The 15788-nt window shown below is 38.8% G+C and overlaps 1 protein-coding gene across 1 annotated transcript in view; it reads right to left on the bottom strand.

Moving 5' to 3' along the window:
* DPY19L2 (dpy-19 like 2) overlaps nucleotides 1-12604 on the bottom strand; it is a 108937-nt gene extending 96333 nt beyond the window's left edge. The window contains exons 1-4 of the mRNA XM_014838759.3: nucleotides 12542-12604; nucleotides 11013-11661; nucleotides 2397-2421; nucleotides 930-1017 (exon numbers count right to left, since the gene is read on the bottom strand). Coding sequence (XP_014694245.2) covers nucleotides 930-1017; nucleotides 2397-2421; nucleotides 11013-11661; nucleotides 12542-12604 — 825 coding nt within the window. The remainder of the gene's footprint in view (nucleotides 1-929; nucleotides 1018-2396; nucleotides 2422-11012; nucleotides 11662-12541) is intronic.
* Nucleotides 12605-15788: the final 3184 nt, after the last annotated feature.

Here is a 15788-nt window from a genome sequence, read left to right on the forward strand (position 1 = left end):
AGTTCTGCTGTTTTTAAATTTTTTAATTTGAATTTAAATTTTTCATTTTAATTTAGCCACAAATAAAAACAAACAAACAAAAGTAGAGGCTACAGAGTCAGGAGAGCCAGGAGTGCTGGTTTCAGTTCTTCATTTGGCCCCTAACTCACTCATCTGGAGGATGGTCCTGGTCTCTCTTAAGTGTAAAATTCCACAATTCTGGCATTCATTATCCCCTTTAATCCTCACAATAATTATGTGAAATATGTACAGCAGATGGCATTATCTCCATTTTACAGACTAGTTGTCAAAATAACAGAAAAATTACTAAAGAAACTATATCAAAAGTTGTCTCTGAAGAGGGGTTATCTTGTCAGCCAGCCACAGTGGCCTAGTGGTTAAGTTTGGTGTGCTCAGCTTTAGGAGCCCAAGTTCAATTCCCAGGCATAGAGCTACACCACTTGTCTGTCAGTGGCCACGCTGTGGTGGCAGCTCACATACAAAAAGAGGAAGACTGGCAGAAGATGTTAGTTCAGGGTGAATCTTCCTCAGCAAAAAAAAAAAAAAAATCTTGACCTCAAGAGAGCTAAAAAACAAAAATTAAAACAGCCAGGTAAAACATGGATCTCCCACCTCTAGCCCAAGAGAAAGCGATTTTTGATAACATTTGATACCCCATATCACTTCTTAAATGTCTTTGTTTCCCTTCTTCCTCAGCTATTATAACTGACCTTTATTATTTTCAAAAGAAGTTTGCATTAGGAATGGAGGAGAGATGAGTCAAGTTAAAGAAAAAGAATCCTAAAACATTTTTCTATTTCAATAATAAACTCAGATAATAGCTTGAGAAATAGCACAGTTTACAAAAAATTCATTTCAGTTCTAAGTTTCACCTTATACTCTTACTATTCTTAAACTACAAATGAATTCATTAGAAGAAAGAACTTAACCATTTCAGTGCGAAAAGTCATTTCCCGTTCCAAAGATGAGAGGTGAGAAAAATGACGCTCATTTTCAAAAAGTGTTACTAAATGTATCCTAGAAAAAAAATGAAGCAGCATATTATAAGAACGTGTTTCAAAAACAGTACTAAAATAACTACATTATAAAGTACAAAAATAATAAAAAGGAAAAAGAATTTTTATAATAAATATTGAGATAATTTTATAATTTGCTTACTAACATTTTTAGACATTTATAAATCTAGTGTAGCACACAGCTGAAACTCCTTGACTCCTTGGCTCTCAATCTTGACTGTCTATCTAAACCTCCTGTGGACCTCTCCAGCCCTCCTCCCACTCCAGGCCTCTAAATCAGAACAAAGGCAAGTTTTTGTGTTTGTTTGTTAAGTTTCACAAGTGGTTCTAATATGTCAGGTTTGGGACATGCCTCTGTAACTGCTGAAAAGCATTGGGAATTTTAAATAAAATTACTTTGGATTAAAGCAATTTTTAAATATGTATAATACCATATAAGGGACCAACTTTCAAGTGCCAAAGAACAGAGGACTGTACTTCAAGATATTTTACTAGTGCAGCTCAAGAAAACAGCTGTAGCCAGTGAAAATAGAAGCATATGTAATAAGTAAAATTAGTTATAGTCGGCAATCATGCTAACCTTAGTTTACACAGTAGATGCTTTCCAATGAAGTAGAGAATAAAGCAAAATTCCATACATCAGCCCTGTCTTGCACTCACCTTCATGTACATGTGGGACATATGCCAGGGTACCAACACCTGTGGGAAATGTTTCTTACCATTATAGCCTTAGTTCTAACACCAAAATCTCCCTGCAGACTAAACAGCCACAACAGCACCGTCCCAACAGAACATGGGCAGATCCCATTCTTCCCAAGAGTGGAAATCCCTGAGCTCAGGTAGAAATGAAAATATGTCAGAGAAAAAATATTATTTTACACACAATTTTACAAATAGATCACTTGTATAATAAGGTTCATGTGCATGCACACTGAAAGGCTCATTTAATTCTGTATTACTGTTGCAGAGTCTTTATCTTCATTTCTACCTGATTTCTGATTGACAGGTGCTACTAAAACCTTATCTCTAAGCTTATGTCACTAACAAAACACAATTACTGTAAAATAAGGGAGATATTCTTACCATAAAATAAACATGCAAAGTACACTAGAAAAGCTAGATCTTTAAAAAACATAGTGGTGAATCCTTTCGTAAAGCAAAAACATTTTAATTCATAAGTTACAATTCCCCTAATGCATTCATTTTGTAAATGCTGCTTCACATGAGATTTTTTTTAAAGTAATATATATGTGTGTAAACTGATGTACATACAGATGTTCTATACACATAACAACAGGTTATTGTTTCACTGTACGCAAACAGCGATGGCAATGTTTAGTCCAAATGTTTTTATTCATTTCAAACTGAAACTAATCTTACCAGTGCAAAATTCCCACAAAGGCAGCTGGAAAAAGAAAAAATGAAAAAAGTCATTAAATGCTGCTTTATCATAATACATCTTTAAAATAACTATTTCAAATGCGTTACCTTACATGTCTAGAGAGAGAACACACAAAAATAAGATGGCTAGCTAATTCTGTCTATATAAGCATGGGAAAAATTCCAAAAGGACATAAAACAAATGTGAATAGTGCTTACCTCTGCCAGGGGGATCTGAGGAGCAAATGCGACTTGAAAGTCTTTATGTGTCTCATTTACACAGTTTTGAAACATCAATAACTTCATCACTCTTTTGCAACATACCACAGAACTGTTCACTTTAAAATGGTTAATTTTATGTTATGTGCATTTTACCTCACTAAAAAAATTTTTTCTTAAAGAAAAGAAAGAATCAATCAGGGCAGAATGAAGTTCAAATGCCTTAAACCTAGTCTTGCATTAGACTCTCCATAGCTGGTCCCAGTCAACCTTCTGAACTTACTTCTGTGGAAATTAATTAAAGAAACCTTAACTAAACTGGAGCAGGGAAGGCCTATACAGGGAGCTCTCATGCCCCATCACACATCATCAATTACACCAAACATGAAGAGACTGAGGATGCAACTCCCACAGGAAGTAAAACTATTTTACTACTGAAGGAAGATTTCTCTCCCCATCCAGCAACAGCCCAGCCAATGAGAAGCCGCTGCCGCCCTGAACTGTTACTTTCCCCCAACTGACTTTCATTTAGAACTGCCCCTTCCTACTCTCCCTTTTTCTCTATAAAAGCAAGCTCCCCTCCTTTGTCTTCCTGATTTGTCCATGGTTCAACATAGCATGCACATCCTAAATTGCAATTCTTTTGGCTATTCCCAAATAAACTTGTTTTGAGGATATAACAACAGGCAAATTTCCTTTTTAAGTTGACATATATGGCATCAGAAAAGAGTGATCCAAAGGAGGCGACCCCCGAGAGACAGTGACCCCCAAATGGAGCAAGGTACCCACATTGAGCCCCTTGTGTTCATTGCTTCTCTGAGTTGCCACCTGCTTTCAGTTTGGTGAGTCTCCTCTCGGGTTCTGAGCTCCCTTCTCCTTGAGTTTTGAGCTCCTTAGACATTATTCCGGATAGGGAGAGGCTTTGTCTTCTCGGGGGGAGGAACTCTGTTCTCCTGATTCAAGGCTCTGTTCTTGGGTTCAAGGCGTCATCCTTGGTGAGTACTCAGCTGTTTTCTGAAGGTCCTTTGGGGCTCAGGCTTGCTGAAAATCTAGGAGCTTTTCTTTGGTTTTCAGATTCCTTGTGGAATCAGGCAGGGAATACAACAACTTTTGTTTTTAGATTCCTTTGGGGATCACAGCTACTTTAGCAACTTTCTTGGGTTTTTAGAAGACATTTCAGAAGTGGGATCCCTGTCATCTAAATGGTCTGAGGAAAACCCTCCTTCGGAGGCCCTGGCTGGGTTTATGTTTGAGAATTTTGGACCCCCTACATGCGCATTTTTAACTAAATGGGCCAAGCTGACCAAAAGGCAGTCTGGAATTATAATGGCCATGATGGGGAACTTTCGATCTTCCCAAATTAGCTTTTCTTAAAACCAAATTGGAAGACCGTGCTCTAAAATTAAGCAAAAACAAATGGTACATCTATTTTCATTGGTACCTGGAGGCTTCTGGATATGCATAAAGCTCTAAAACTGCCTCTCTACAAGATACTTTGTCTAAATTAGCCAAAACCACTAAAAAACTGAGGGAGACAAAATGGCTTCTGAAGCCTCTTGTTCCCATCCTCTTCTTTGTCTCAGGCACCACCTTGCTTGTCCTCCCAGACTCCTCTGTCTCAGACTCCACCCCAGCAGCCATCTCCTGCCCAGGCTCCACCCCTGGCACCACCTTCTCCTCTTCCCCTCTGTGAAAATCTGCCCCTTTAAAATTAGACCCTCTGAGGATTAAAATGCTAAATCCCTAATTACTATTTCTAAGTCACCTAGAGAAAATAAAAAACTAGAAAGGAAATTTTAAATAGCAATTACCCTAGACTTTTGATAATAGACAAAATGACTCCAAAAACAGCTCTGAAAGGATCCTTATAACATGCAAATAAACATCTTTGGTAAAAGACTTTGGCCAACTGAACAAGTAACCTTACCTTAGTCCTTCTGCCAGAAATACAATTTGGATCCAACTATCCTTTTGAGTTTTAAATTACTAGACCTGAGACATGGCTAAAAGTTTTAAAATGAAAGCTATGAGATCTCTATTTAATATCTAGGTGTCTATGTATATATGTTATAGAGATGTGCTATTTTTCTACCATTGAATGGTATTGCTAGAATTGATTTGTAAAAAGCTCTATTTAAGTGTCTCGAAATTAAGCACTTATAAATTAAGTATTCTTAAACTTCAGAAATATAAATAGAAACTAACTTAAATGCTTTCAGGTTTATGTGATCTAGGACTAACCTTTGGTAAATAAAAGATAGCTTAAAGTTGGTGTAAATAGAAAACAGACATGTCTTCAGAGTTGTTAGTATTGGGTGTAATGCAAATGTGCAACTTCTTTTCTCCACTTAGGTTTACTAGTCAAGTAGGCTCATGCTGTCTCTGCTACAAAATTTGTCAGCAAGAAAGTAACTTTAACATGATGTTTGGTTATTTAATGTCTAATCCAAGCATGATTGTTAAGAGCAAGTAATTAAAATAAATGTAGATAAGATCAAAGTTTATGCCAAGTTAAACTAAATGATGGATAGTCGTTGAGTACCTAAATCATTTTTCAAACAAGATAAAATACTAAAACATTAATTCTTGAACATAGGTTTATCTACTTTTGGCTTCCGATTGCAAAGAAACTAATGATAAATTTGTGTCTGTACCATGTCTTGTGCCACAGTGAAAGACTACACTATTCAAAAGGGCATATACTCCTAGATAATATGAAATGTATTTATAAATCTGCCAGTCCATGATTGCTTCCTTCTTAGTTTTCACTAGGAATTGGGGATTCTAAGGGTTAAGAATTCTAATATATTTAACTAAAGCTACTAGAAACAAAAAGGAAAACATCTCTGTATGCAAAAAATGTATGATGTGTGTTTTGGTGAAAGAAGGTATGAGGAATGAAAATGCATTCTGTTGAGGGAAAAGAAAGTAATTTTTTCCTAAAGAGAGGCTGGTTATTTCAGAATGGGAAAAAAAGAAAACACAGGACAAAATCTGAATGTAAAAAGAAAGTTGTAGAAGGTTTACAGAAAGAAGAATTTCAAAAGAATTTGGGAAAAGAATTTTATGAATAGTCAGGTCTGGCTAAGATTGGAATGAATTTATTTTAATATCAAGATAAACTGATGCAAAATTTAAATCTGGCTTTCTTTTCTGTTGAAAGGACGAAGCTTCTTGGGCTATTGGTCTGCTGGTGAAACAGACTGAAAATTTCTTTATCTTTAAGCAATATGCTTAGAAAACAGAGACTTTTGTGCTTTGTCAAAATAATTTCCAGTGTTGTTTCTAACAGGTCTTTAATTACTTAAGAGAATCGAATCTTCTTAGTACTGAAGGAGTTAAGTTTTGCTTACAACTATGAAACTTTTTGTATTTCCCTTTGAAACCTGTTATTGCTACTCTGGTCAAATAGGTACTTTTAAGTATTATTTAATAATGATCTGTGATCCTATTTAGTCAACTGTCCAAACCTTTTGATATTAAGTTTCTCAAAATATTCAAATTCTAAATTACATTTTTTTGACCTGGATGTGACTTTGGGACTTTCCAGAGGGCACTTAGGACATCTCAAAAGATTTATTTCCTTTCCTTATAAAAAGAGATATATAACACTAATTAGGCTTCTTTGGTATGTCAAGTCACACGAGAAACATGGTCAAATAAGGGATGATAAACTTTAGGTTATACTGTATGGATGAATGTTACTAAAAAGTGTTCTAGAAATTGTATAAAATTCCTAAAAATCTTATATGTCCTAATATAATGTTATGACCTGTAATTCTGGTTACTATCTGCAATGTCTCAAAAATACCCAAATATCCTTATCAATTGCATTTACCCACTGACTTTGTTTAAAAGGCCTTTGTCAATTACAGATATCGTTTTACTCTGATGCTCTTACAAATGTGTTTCATTTTCAAAGAGATTGATGAAAAAGACTTTGACAAGTACTCTAGAATACAGGTTTTGATAACTTTAAGATCACAGCACTGAACGGGGTAAGAATTTCTACAACTGTAATGGAAAACTGATTGCTTTAATGTTTTTTTCCCCAGACGTAAAGGACCTCTTTTTCTCCTCTCCTTTAAGCTATCCAAAACTTATAGCTATTTGGTAAAGTGTATCTTTGCAACAAGGGTTTCAACTTTTATCTTTTTCCTCTCTAGCTGATCCCTCCAGAATTCAGAAACTCAAGTATTCTTTTCATGAAAATACATGCATTTGCATGGGTTCAGTGAAGGTCTGTTCACCTTCTAACAGGACACAATTGGAAATATTGGCTACATCACCAAGGCTTTGACTAGAATGTTATATTCAAAAAAGATGTAAATGGGCTCAGATATGACCAGACAGCTTTAAGGAAGTGACTGGAAAAATCAGCCTAGTACCTTGCTTACAAGGTTTCACCAAAACAGTCTTAAAAAAGAGCTTCTATGGTCAATCACTACTCTTGCTACATTTAGATAAATAACCAGGCCAAGTTTAACACAAATTAGTTTTTCTATGATTATCTTTAATAAAAATGGGTGTCATTGTGGAGAAAGAAATTATGTTTGAACCTTTGTAGATTTTAAATTCTAGTCCTATTAATTGTCTTTAAGGATTTATTGTAAGCTGGACTGGATCCTAAATTCTTCTAGTTTCCTTAAAATTTCTGGATATAGTACTCCAAACTGATATTTCCAATTTTACTGCCCTTGAAATCTCCTTGGAAGGGACTCTACTAGGCCCTCCTCACTACCCAAACTTCAGGGACTTGAGCCTTGGGTGCATATCTCATAGCTAAGGAAGGCTGCACCTGATAGCTGGTCCTGTACAAACACTGGAGATCTCCAAACCAAATTGACTAAGAAGAGAAGCAACTGACATGTGAGGCAGACAGTTTTCCTAAGATGACTGGACCAGGTCTGTATGCGCTCTTCCCACTGTTGTTTCTTATTTTCTTTTCTCCCTGTCTTTCCCGGAAGGATAATGCCCTTCTTTGCATTTACCAATCCCTTGAGAAAGGGAGAAATCTCTCTGATTGCTGGCTTTGCCAACAGAAACCTTGATCTGTCCAAGACAGTAATGACCCCTTAGTTCACCCTATAAGTAATTTCACTGGGATTCCAGATGCTATTTGTCTAAATTTCTCTGCTGGCCCGTTTTACCCACTCAGGGTGCTAAGCCCACCTAAACTAGTTCCTTGCTTTAATTTAACCCAGGCTTGGGAGGGGAAACAAGATTATTTGAATATTTGTGTGAAAAATTCTGTGAGGCCATCAATGTAACACAGGCCATTTGTAAACTTCTTGATATACTCAAACACTTAGGCAACCTCTCAGTAGGTAACAACATGGTATCTGCGCCTTGGTTATATACTGCTAATGCCTCTGTGCCGATGAATGAATCTACAGATGATATAACTTACGCAGGGGCCTTATGTACCCCCTTGTTACGTCTTCATCTGTGAGGTTTCAAAACTGGCCTTTATGCTTGGGCAACTTTATGCTTGGGCTGGAGAATACAAGGACAATGTGCCTTTGCTGTATTCACGTCCTATCTTCTCTACAAACAGAGGCCTCTCTGTTCCATTAAACCACTATAACTGCTTTAAACGAGCACTTCCAAGAGGCGTGCATGACTCTGGGTTTGCCTTGGTAGGAAGAGCTTTCTTCCCATGAGTTGGAGTGAGTGCCAACAAACAAATATTCAGGAATCTCTCCCTGACACCAGAAGAGTTGGCTGACTCCACAGCCAAAGCGATTTCAGCTCAGCAACAGGCACTTAACTCATTGGCCAAGGTAGTTTTAGACAATTGTACAGTCCCTGATTATCTACTTGCTGAACCAGGAGGTATCTGTGCAGTGGTGAACACCTCCTATTGCACATGCATAAATATCTCCGGGGAAATAAAAACCCAACTACATAAGATTAGAAAGCAAGCACACTGGCCTCAACAAATTTCACCTAACAATCCACTGTCTTCTGATGTGTTCACCTTCAAGTCTGGGCTCCTGAGTAAAACCATACTGCAAACTGGGCTTGTTGTATTGTTCTTAATCCTGCTTTTTGTACTTGCTATTAAATTGTGTACCTGTTGCCTGTCAAACCTTTGTAAAGATGATGTACCTAATAAGGTGATCTTAGCTCAACAATTTAAAACGATTTCTGTTATAACCTCACCCAACTATAGACTTTGAATAAGAAATGCCTGAAAATTCTCCCTCTAACCTTCCTTGTGACTCACATGTGGCCTAAATAGTTTCCAACCACTATGCACTTTCCCACCACCAACAAACAGAAAAGGTCTTTCCTGGCACCAAGGGACAAGACCACTACGTGCACAGAACCTGACGGTTGATCACCAATGCTTTCAGACAAAAATCTTGATCAAAAGGGGAAGTGTGGAAATTAATAAAGGAAACCTTAACTAAACTGGAGTTGAGAAGGCCTGTAGGGGGAACTCTCAGACCCTATCATACATTGCCAATTACACCAAAAGGGAAGAGACAGAGGGATGTTGCATCTCTGAGAGGAAGTAAAGCTACTTTACTACTGAAGGAAGATTTCTCTCCCCACCAGGCAACAGCTCAGCCAATGAGAAGCCACTGCCACCCTGACCTGTTACTTTCCCCCAATGAACTTTTATTTACAACAGCCCCTTCCTACTCCCTATTCTTCTCTATAAAAGCAAGCTCTGCTCCTTTGTTTTCCGGATTAGCCTAAGGGCTACCATAGAATGCACAGCCTGAATTCCAATTCTTTTGGCTATTCCCGAATAAATTCATCGTGAAGATAAAATAACAGGTAAATTTGCTTTTCAAGTTGACACTTCCTACTCTCTTCTTTTTCCACTCCTTGTACCCTTCCTTTCAGCCTCACTTCATGTTCATAGACTTTGATTATGCTGTTCTATTGGCCTCTAATAGTTGTTCTCTGCTTCACACATCCAAATGTTAGCCTTTTTGTCTCAATTTGAATCCCACTTTTTCCTAAAAGTCTTCCCAGATCTCATTTCCCACTTTCCATCCTAAAGTGTTAGTTTGCTCTGCTGAACTCTCATAGCACTTAATAGACTCAATCATTATTTCACCCAACGTTCATCCAGTGCCTTTGATGTGCTAGACATGGGTGCTCTGGACCTTGTATTTGGGATGTCAAAACAGCTTGGTATCCAAGACGATGCTGATTCCTGATGTGGGATCTAACTGTTGCCATAATTAGACATCTGATAAAATCTAAATATGACATCTCATCTATTATTCCTCTAGTATTTTTAACACCCTAAGTGTGGAGACTCATTCAACTTTAACATCAACAGTCAACTTATGGTAGCAAAGAAATCACAACGACCTACATAAAGAGACATTTACCTATGTTTCAATTTACGTCAGTAGCCAGTATGACCAAGGATTAAGCTCAAAATTGATTTTATTGAAACAACAACATTTAAGTTACCACTTAAGCTACAGAAAATGAGAATGTAAATAAAGAAAAATCTTTCAAGTGCTTAACTAAGAAGATAATTCTCCAAATTTAGCCACTGAAGCTCCGCAACAACATGAAAGTAAATGGGTGCCAACATGGGACAATATATTGTCTAATTTGACCCTATTTCCACTATTAAAGATTCTCAACTTTAAAAAAAGCAATACTTTATTTTGCTTTATTTAAGATGCAGAGGAACATGATGTCTGCCCCTTAAGAGCTAGCCTATTATTTTTACAGCCTGTGATAAATGTCTGCCCTGATTAAGACGACATTTTGTTGGTGACACAGAGGTGATCACTGTGCCCGAAAACTCTGGAAAATGTTTTAAAACAAGAACTAAGGGGGCTGGGGATTTTTTTTTCCTTAAAGATTGGCACTTGAGCTAACAACTGTGGCCAATCTTTTTTATTATTATTATTATTATTATTAAAGACTGGCACCTGAGCTAACAACTGTGGCCAATCTTTTTTTTTTTTCTGCTTTATCTCCCCAAATCCCCCCAGTACATAGTTGATAGATGTATATTTTAGTTGTGGGTCCTTCTAGTTGTGGCATGTGGGACGCCGCCTCAACGTGGTCTGACGAGCGGTGCCACGTCCGCGCCCAGGATCCGAACCAGCGAAACCCTGGGCCGCCGCAGCGGAGCGGCGAACTTAACCACTCACCCACAGGGTCGGCCCCAAGGGGCTGGGAATTCCTGTCAGCGATGTCCCAGAGCTTGGACCTTGTCATTATTGCTGCTAGGCTTGCTTATTAAACTGGCCTTTTTTCAAGACTCACCAACACCACTTCAAACCCGAGACTCAGAGGGCCGGAGGCTCCCTCGGAACCCAGCCTGCCCCCCGGGACCCTGGAAGGAGGGCATGCGGCCCTGAGCCGTCGACGGGGCTCCGGCCGAGGGCTCTCCCCGCCCTGTCTGCTCACCTATGCCATAGATGGTCCTGCCCAGGAACGGACGTCTCCGCAACAGGTGCGCCTTGTTGCGGAGCAGCTCCAGGAAACAGTTGAGGAACTGGAAGCGGCCGAGAAAAAGCGCCCTTGAGACCACTTCCATTTGCGCGCAATTCTGAACCCTCGGGTGTCGGGTCCTGCGCGGCGAGCACCGCCGGGCGCCCCCTGGCAGGTTCCCGCCGCCTAGAGGCAAAAGCAGCTCCGGCGTTTCCAACTCCGCTTGCCGCTCCTCCCCCAACTCCGGGTCCCCGGCTCCGGTGGCCCGGCGCCGCCGTCTAGACTGCACAGAGCGGGGAGAGTGCATCGGCGCCGAAGCCGCTTCTCTGAGCTTATTCCTCGTTTGCCCAACCATTTTCTCATAGTCCCTGTTCAGATGAAGCTGGGTCTTTCTCCGGCGCGGGTTCAGCCGAGTCAGGCGAGGTCCGCCGGGGCCTGAACCGGCTCGCGGACTCAACGACTGGTCCCAGCCGCCGTTGCGGGCCGCCGGGTCGTCAAGGCGACCGCGAATCCCGGATGAGGGGCCGGGAGGGTCGGGCCGGCCCGCGCAGTTTGTGCGCCGCCCACGCGCATCCTCCGCGCGCAGATCTGGGGTCCCGCCTGCGCGCGCATCCTCCGCGCGGTGCTAATCCCGCGCGCGACGCCTCAAGTCCGTATCGTGCTTGGGGCCGACTCTGAAGAGCTCTCTGCAGTTGAACTCCTTCCTTCGAGTTCAAGTTTAGCTTTATTACTTTTACCGAAAGGTTACCTGTCTCGAGGTTATTAAAGGGGAAGGAGACCTTAGTTGAAAAAATCAGAGAAAGCGAGGGAAGGAAGTGAGCGCCTGTGCTGCGCCTGGCACTTTAGGAAGCTCTCTTTTCACCTCCCAGGAACACGTTCCATGGGGCAGTCAGTGTCCTGCTCCTACGCTGAGGCCACAAGGCGATAGGTGGCAGAGCAGGCGTGAGCCCGGCGAGTCTACCCCGGAGCCTCGGGTGGACGCGCATTCGCTGTTTCCGCGGTTTCCCCTTGGAGGACAGCGCTGACTAATCCTTTTTTGAAGTCAAACTTTGTGTCCCGAGAAGGTTGCTCAGAATTCGCCAGCCCTAGAAGCGTTGTGCTCAGCGATCTCACCTTCCTAAATCAGACAGCACCCGGGACCATCTGAGAGGGGAGCCCAGAGCCTGTCAGTCACTATCGCTACACACAGAATGCCACAACGGCTGGTAAAGATGGGCAGTGGCCGCTCACATTTTCCGTGTCCTCTGTCACAAGCCATGCCGCTGGAGCTCACAGCGCTTCACCTCCGTCTGTTTTGTGACGGCTCGGATTAAATCTCCTAATCCCCTTCTCCTCCGTCTAATATGTGGCTCGTTGTGGCCAGGTTAATTTTCTTGACGCAGCATCACTCGAAAATGTTCATGGCTCCCGCCGGCCCACAAATAAAATTTAAACTCCTTGGCTTGCACGGATAAAGCGCTTTCAATAATCTGCCCCAATCTACCTTTTCAACTTTAATTTCCCACTTCTTCGGACACAAATCTTCCATTCCAGTCACTTCGAGTGAGATCTGCAGCATGAGACTCCATGACTATCCTTTTACTCGTACCGAAAAGCCACCCCGTAGCTTTTTCGTCCTTTTCTCCCTGCCGGTCTGCGTCCTATCACCTTCTGGCCCACAGGAATTCCTCCTAATCTGAACGTCTAAAGCATTCACTGACAGTACGTACTATTCATCTGGTCACTTATTTAAAGCCAATAAACACTATTGTTAATTTGTTGCTTTGTAAGGTTTTTTTCCAAGGAGCATTTCTACGTTTCTGGCACTGTGTTTGGGATTTAAAATGTTTTCCCATTTAATTCATACAGTAACTTTGTGCAAATTAAGGAACTGAGCTTCAAGGCTGTTCTAAATTGCCCAAGTTTCAACAGCTAATGAATTCTGTCTGTCCAATACTGAATTTAAAATACGAGGTATTTTTGGGTGGTTGATCTTGAGTAAATACCCAAACTCAAAATAAAATACCTTAGTTTTTTATTTGACTGTTTTAATATTGTTTTGGAATAATGAATGAAATGCTACGATTGTGTTTTCCTTTTTTATTAGAATTATATTAGATTCATAAAATGAATTGGGTGGATTTGTACCTTTCTGTCTATATTAGAATATCTGGTTCTGGAGCCTCTTTTTTCTTTAATCTTTCAGTTTTCTTTATTATTATGGGTCTATTTACATTGTCTATGCGTTCTGAGGTCCGTTTGGGAAATTCCTATTTTCCCATAGAAATTTCAAGTCAGCTGAATTATACACCCTACTTTACCTGAAATTAGTATGGCCATTTGTGCTTTTTAAAAAATTAATGTTTGCCCAATGAATCTGTTTATCATCCAACTCGCTGTGATTTTATTAGATGTGTTTATTTTAAGCTATTTCTTGTTGAATATTTTAAAAAACAATCTGAGGGAACTTGTTAAAAGTTGGAATATACATTTAAGTGATTTTATAAGTTTTATGTCTTTGTTTTATATGAGGAGTGGGTATTTTTGTGGGAAATAGGAGTGGCTGCTACTGGAATGTTGGCTAGATCTCATTTTCAGTGACATTTTCTTGTACAACTCTGAACTGAGCTTTGTGATTTTGGTTTCCACCTTTCGATCTATTTTGCTTATTTCTTTTTTTTTTAAGATTTTATTTTTTTCCTTTTTCTCCCCAAAGCCCCCCAGTACATAGTTGTATATTCATAGTTGTGGGTCCTTCTAGCTGTGGCATGTGGGACACCGCCTCAGCGTGGCTCGATGAGTGGTGCCATGTCAGTGCCCAGGACTCGAACCAACGAAACACTGGGCCGCCTGCAGCAGAGCTCTCAAACTTAACCACTCGCCCACCAGGCCAGCCCCTATTTTGCTCATTTCTGATGTTTCCTTTTTTTGACTAATTTGTTTGTTTCCTGGAGTTTGCAACTGCCTTTTGGAACGTTCAAGGTCCTAACAAAATAAAGCATATTCTTACCCTTTGTCTAACCCTTGAAAGTACAAATCTGTTCATTTTTACCACTTAAAAAAAAATTTTTATAGGAATGTTCATTGTATTATTATTTATATCGGAGAAAATTAGAAATAACCTCAACACCAAACAATAAATTATAAAGCACTGATAGTGAAGCATTACTAAATTGACTAAAGTCATTTTGAATGTATATTTAATAATATAGGAAAATACTCAAGATACAGTGTTAAAGGTAAAAGAAGCAGGATATGTATGATTCAGATATATAGTAAACACATAGAATTAATTATGTACCATGCTCCATTCTAAGTCTTTTACATAAAAGACTCCTATATGGAAGATTACCAGTGTGTGACTTTGAGCTGGTAACTTAACCTCTCTAATAATTATTTCCTCATCTGAAAAATGTTAAAGCACTTAAAATATAATATGTGCTTAATTAAAAAAAAGATGTTGCTATATCTTGCTGTAGATTAACCATATGCAGAGTATTCTGATGAGTATTACTTTGAATTAATATTTTGCTCACCTGGATTCTTTGTCATTAAGTTATATGTTAGTTCTATTATTAAACAGTAATACAAGTTCTAGGTTCATTTGCTAACTCAAAAAACTGAGATACATTTGCCTAAGTAATTATGCATTCTCTTACTAAGGAGAGGAATAGATTTGTGTATGTGAGGGAAAACATGGTACTTAGTTTTATTCAGTTGAATACAATCGTGACATTTTATAACTTCTCTAACAGTAGTCACTTATTTTGACCTAGTTATTTTGAACAATTATTTGAGTACTATTTTAGCTACATGCTATAATGACAATAACTTAAACCAGTATGCTTGATACTTATTCCATGATGAACTGACAATTAAAATAGCACATTATAACTTTATACAATGCAATATATTCTTGCATTATCCTCTTTGAAATGAAGATGCCTCATGATTTAGCAAATTATTTCTCTTGCATAGAGATTTCTAATCCAGTCATCTATTTCTAAAACTCATCTCTGTTTTCTCTGTCTTTTAGTAAAGCGTTTGGTAATTTTTACAAAAAAATGCAGTGAAGCTATATAACCAGCAGATGGCAATAATGACTTGTAAATCAGAATTTTAAAAATGTAGGTAGTTTTTAAATTCATTTTTAAAAAGAAAAAACCTGTTCTTGTAATAAATCAGTTTACTAAATATGAAATATAGGGAAATTCCAAATGTAACCCTGCACAAAAATAATTACATTGTATATTTCATATATCAAAATAATTAAGATATTCATCATGGCCGATGTTTGGTTTTCCAAATAATAATGACTTTGCTTTAATTGATTCAGATAACTTTTTATCAAGTTTAAATGTTTTAACTTTGTGCGAATACATAGATATAAATGATAGGTCAGTAACATCTATATCTACTTGGTTATATAAGATAGAGGTAGTTCCGTGAATGTCACTTCGAAAATGTTAAATTTTCCATTTATAATTTGATAACTTAAAATACTAATTTCACTTTAATTGATACTCTTCTGCAAAAAGATAGGTTTTTATTTGTGCTATTTCACAGTTTCTTATATATTAAAATACTTTTTTCCCTTTTATGCTGCAAGGAGTTGGAATTGGCATCCAAGCATTTATCTCCAGTCTGTCATCGTTAGTTGGTCCAAAAGATGGTAGCAAAATTCTTAGGCTCTCCTAATTATGTAACTATAACTGAACCACATATGCAAGATTCTTCTAGAAGAATTTGATTTAGTAATTTTACTCATTTCAA

This window comes from Equus asinus, chromosome 1, assembly GCF_041296235.1.
Source record: "Equus asinus isolate D_3611 breed Donkey chromosome 1, EquAss-T2T_v2, whole genome shotgun sequence".
Taxonomy (NCBI): Eukaryota; Metazoa; Chordata; class Mammalia; order Perissodactyla; family Equidae; genus Equus; species Equus asinus.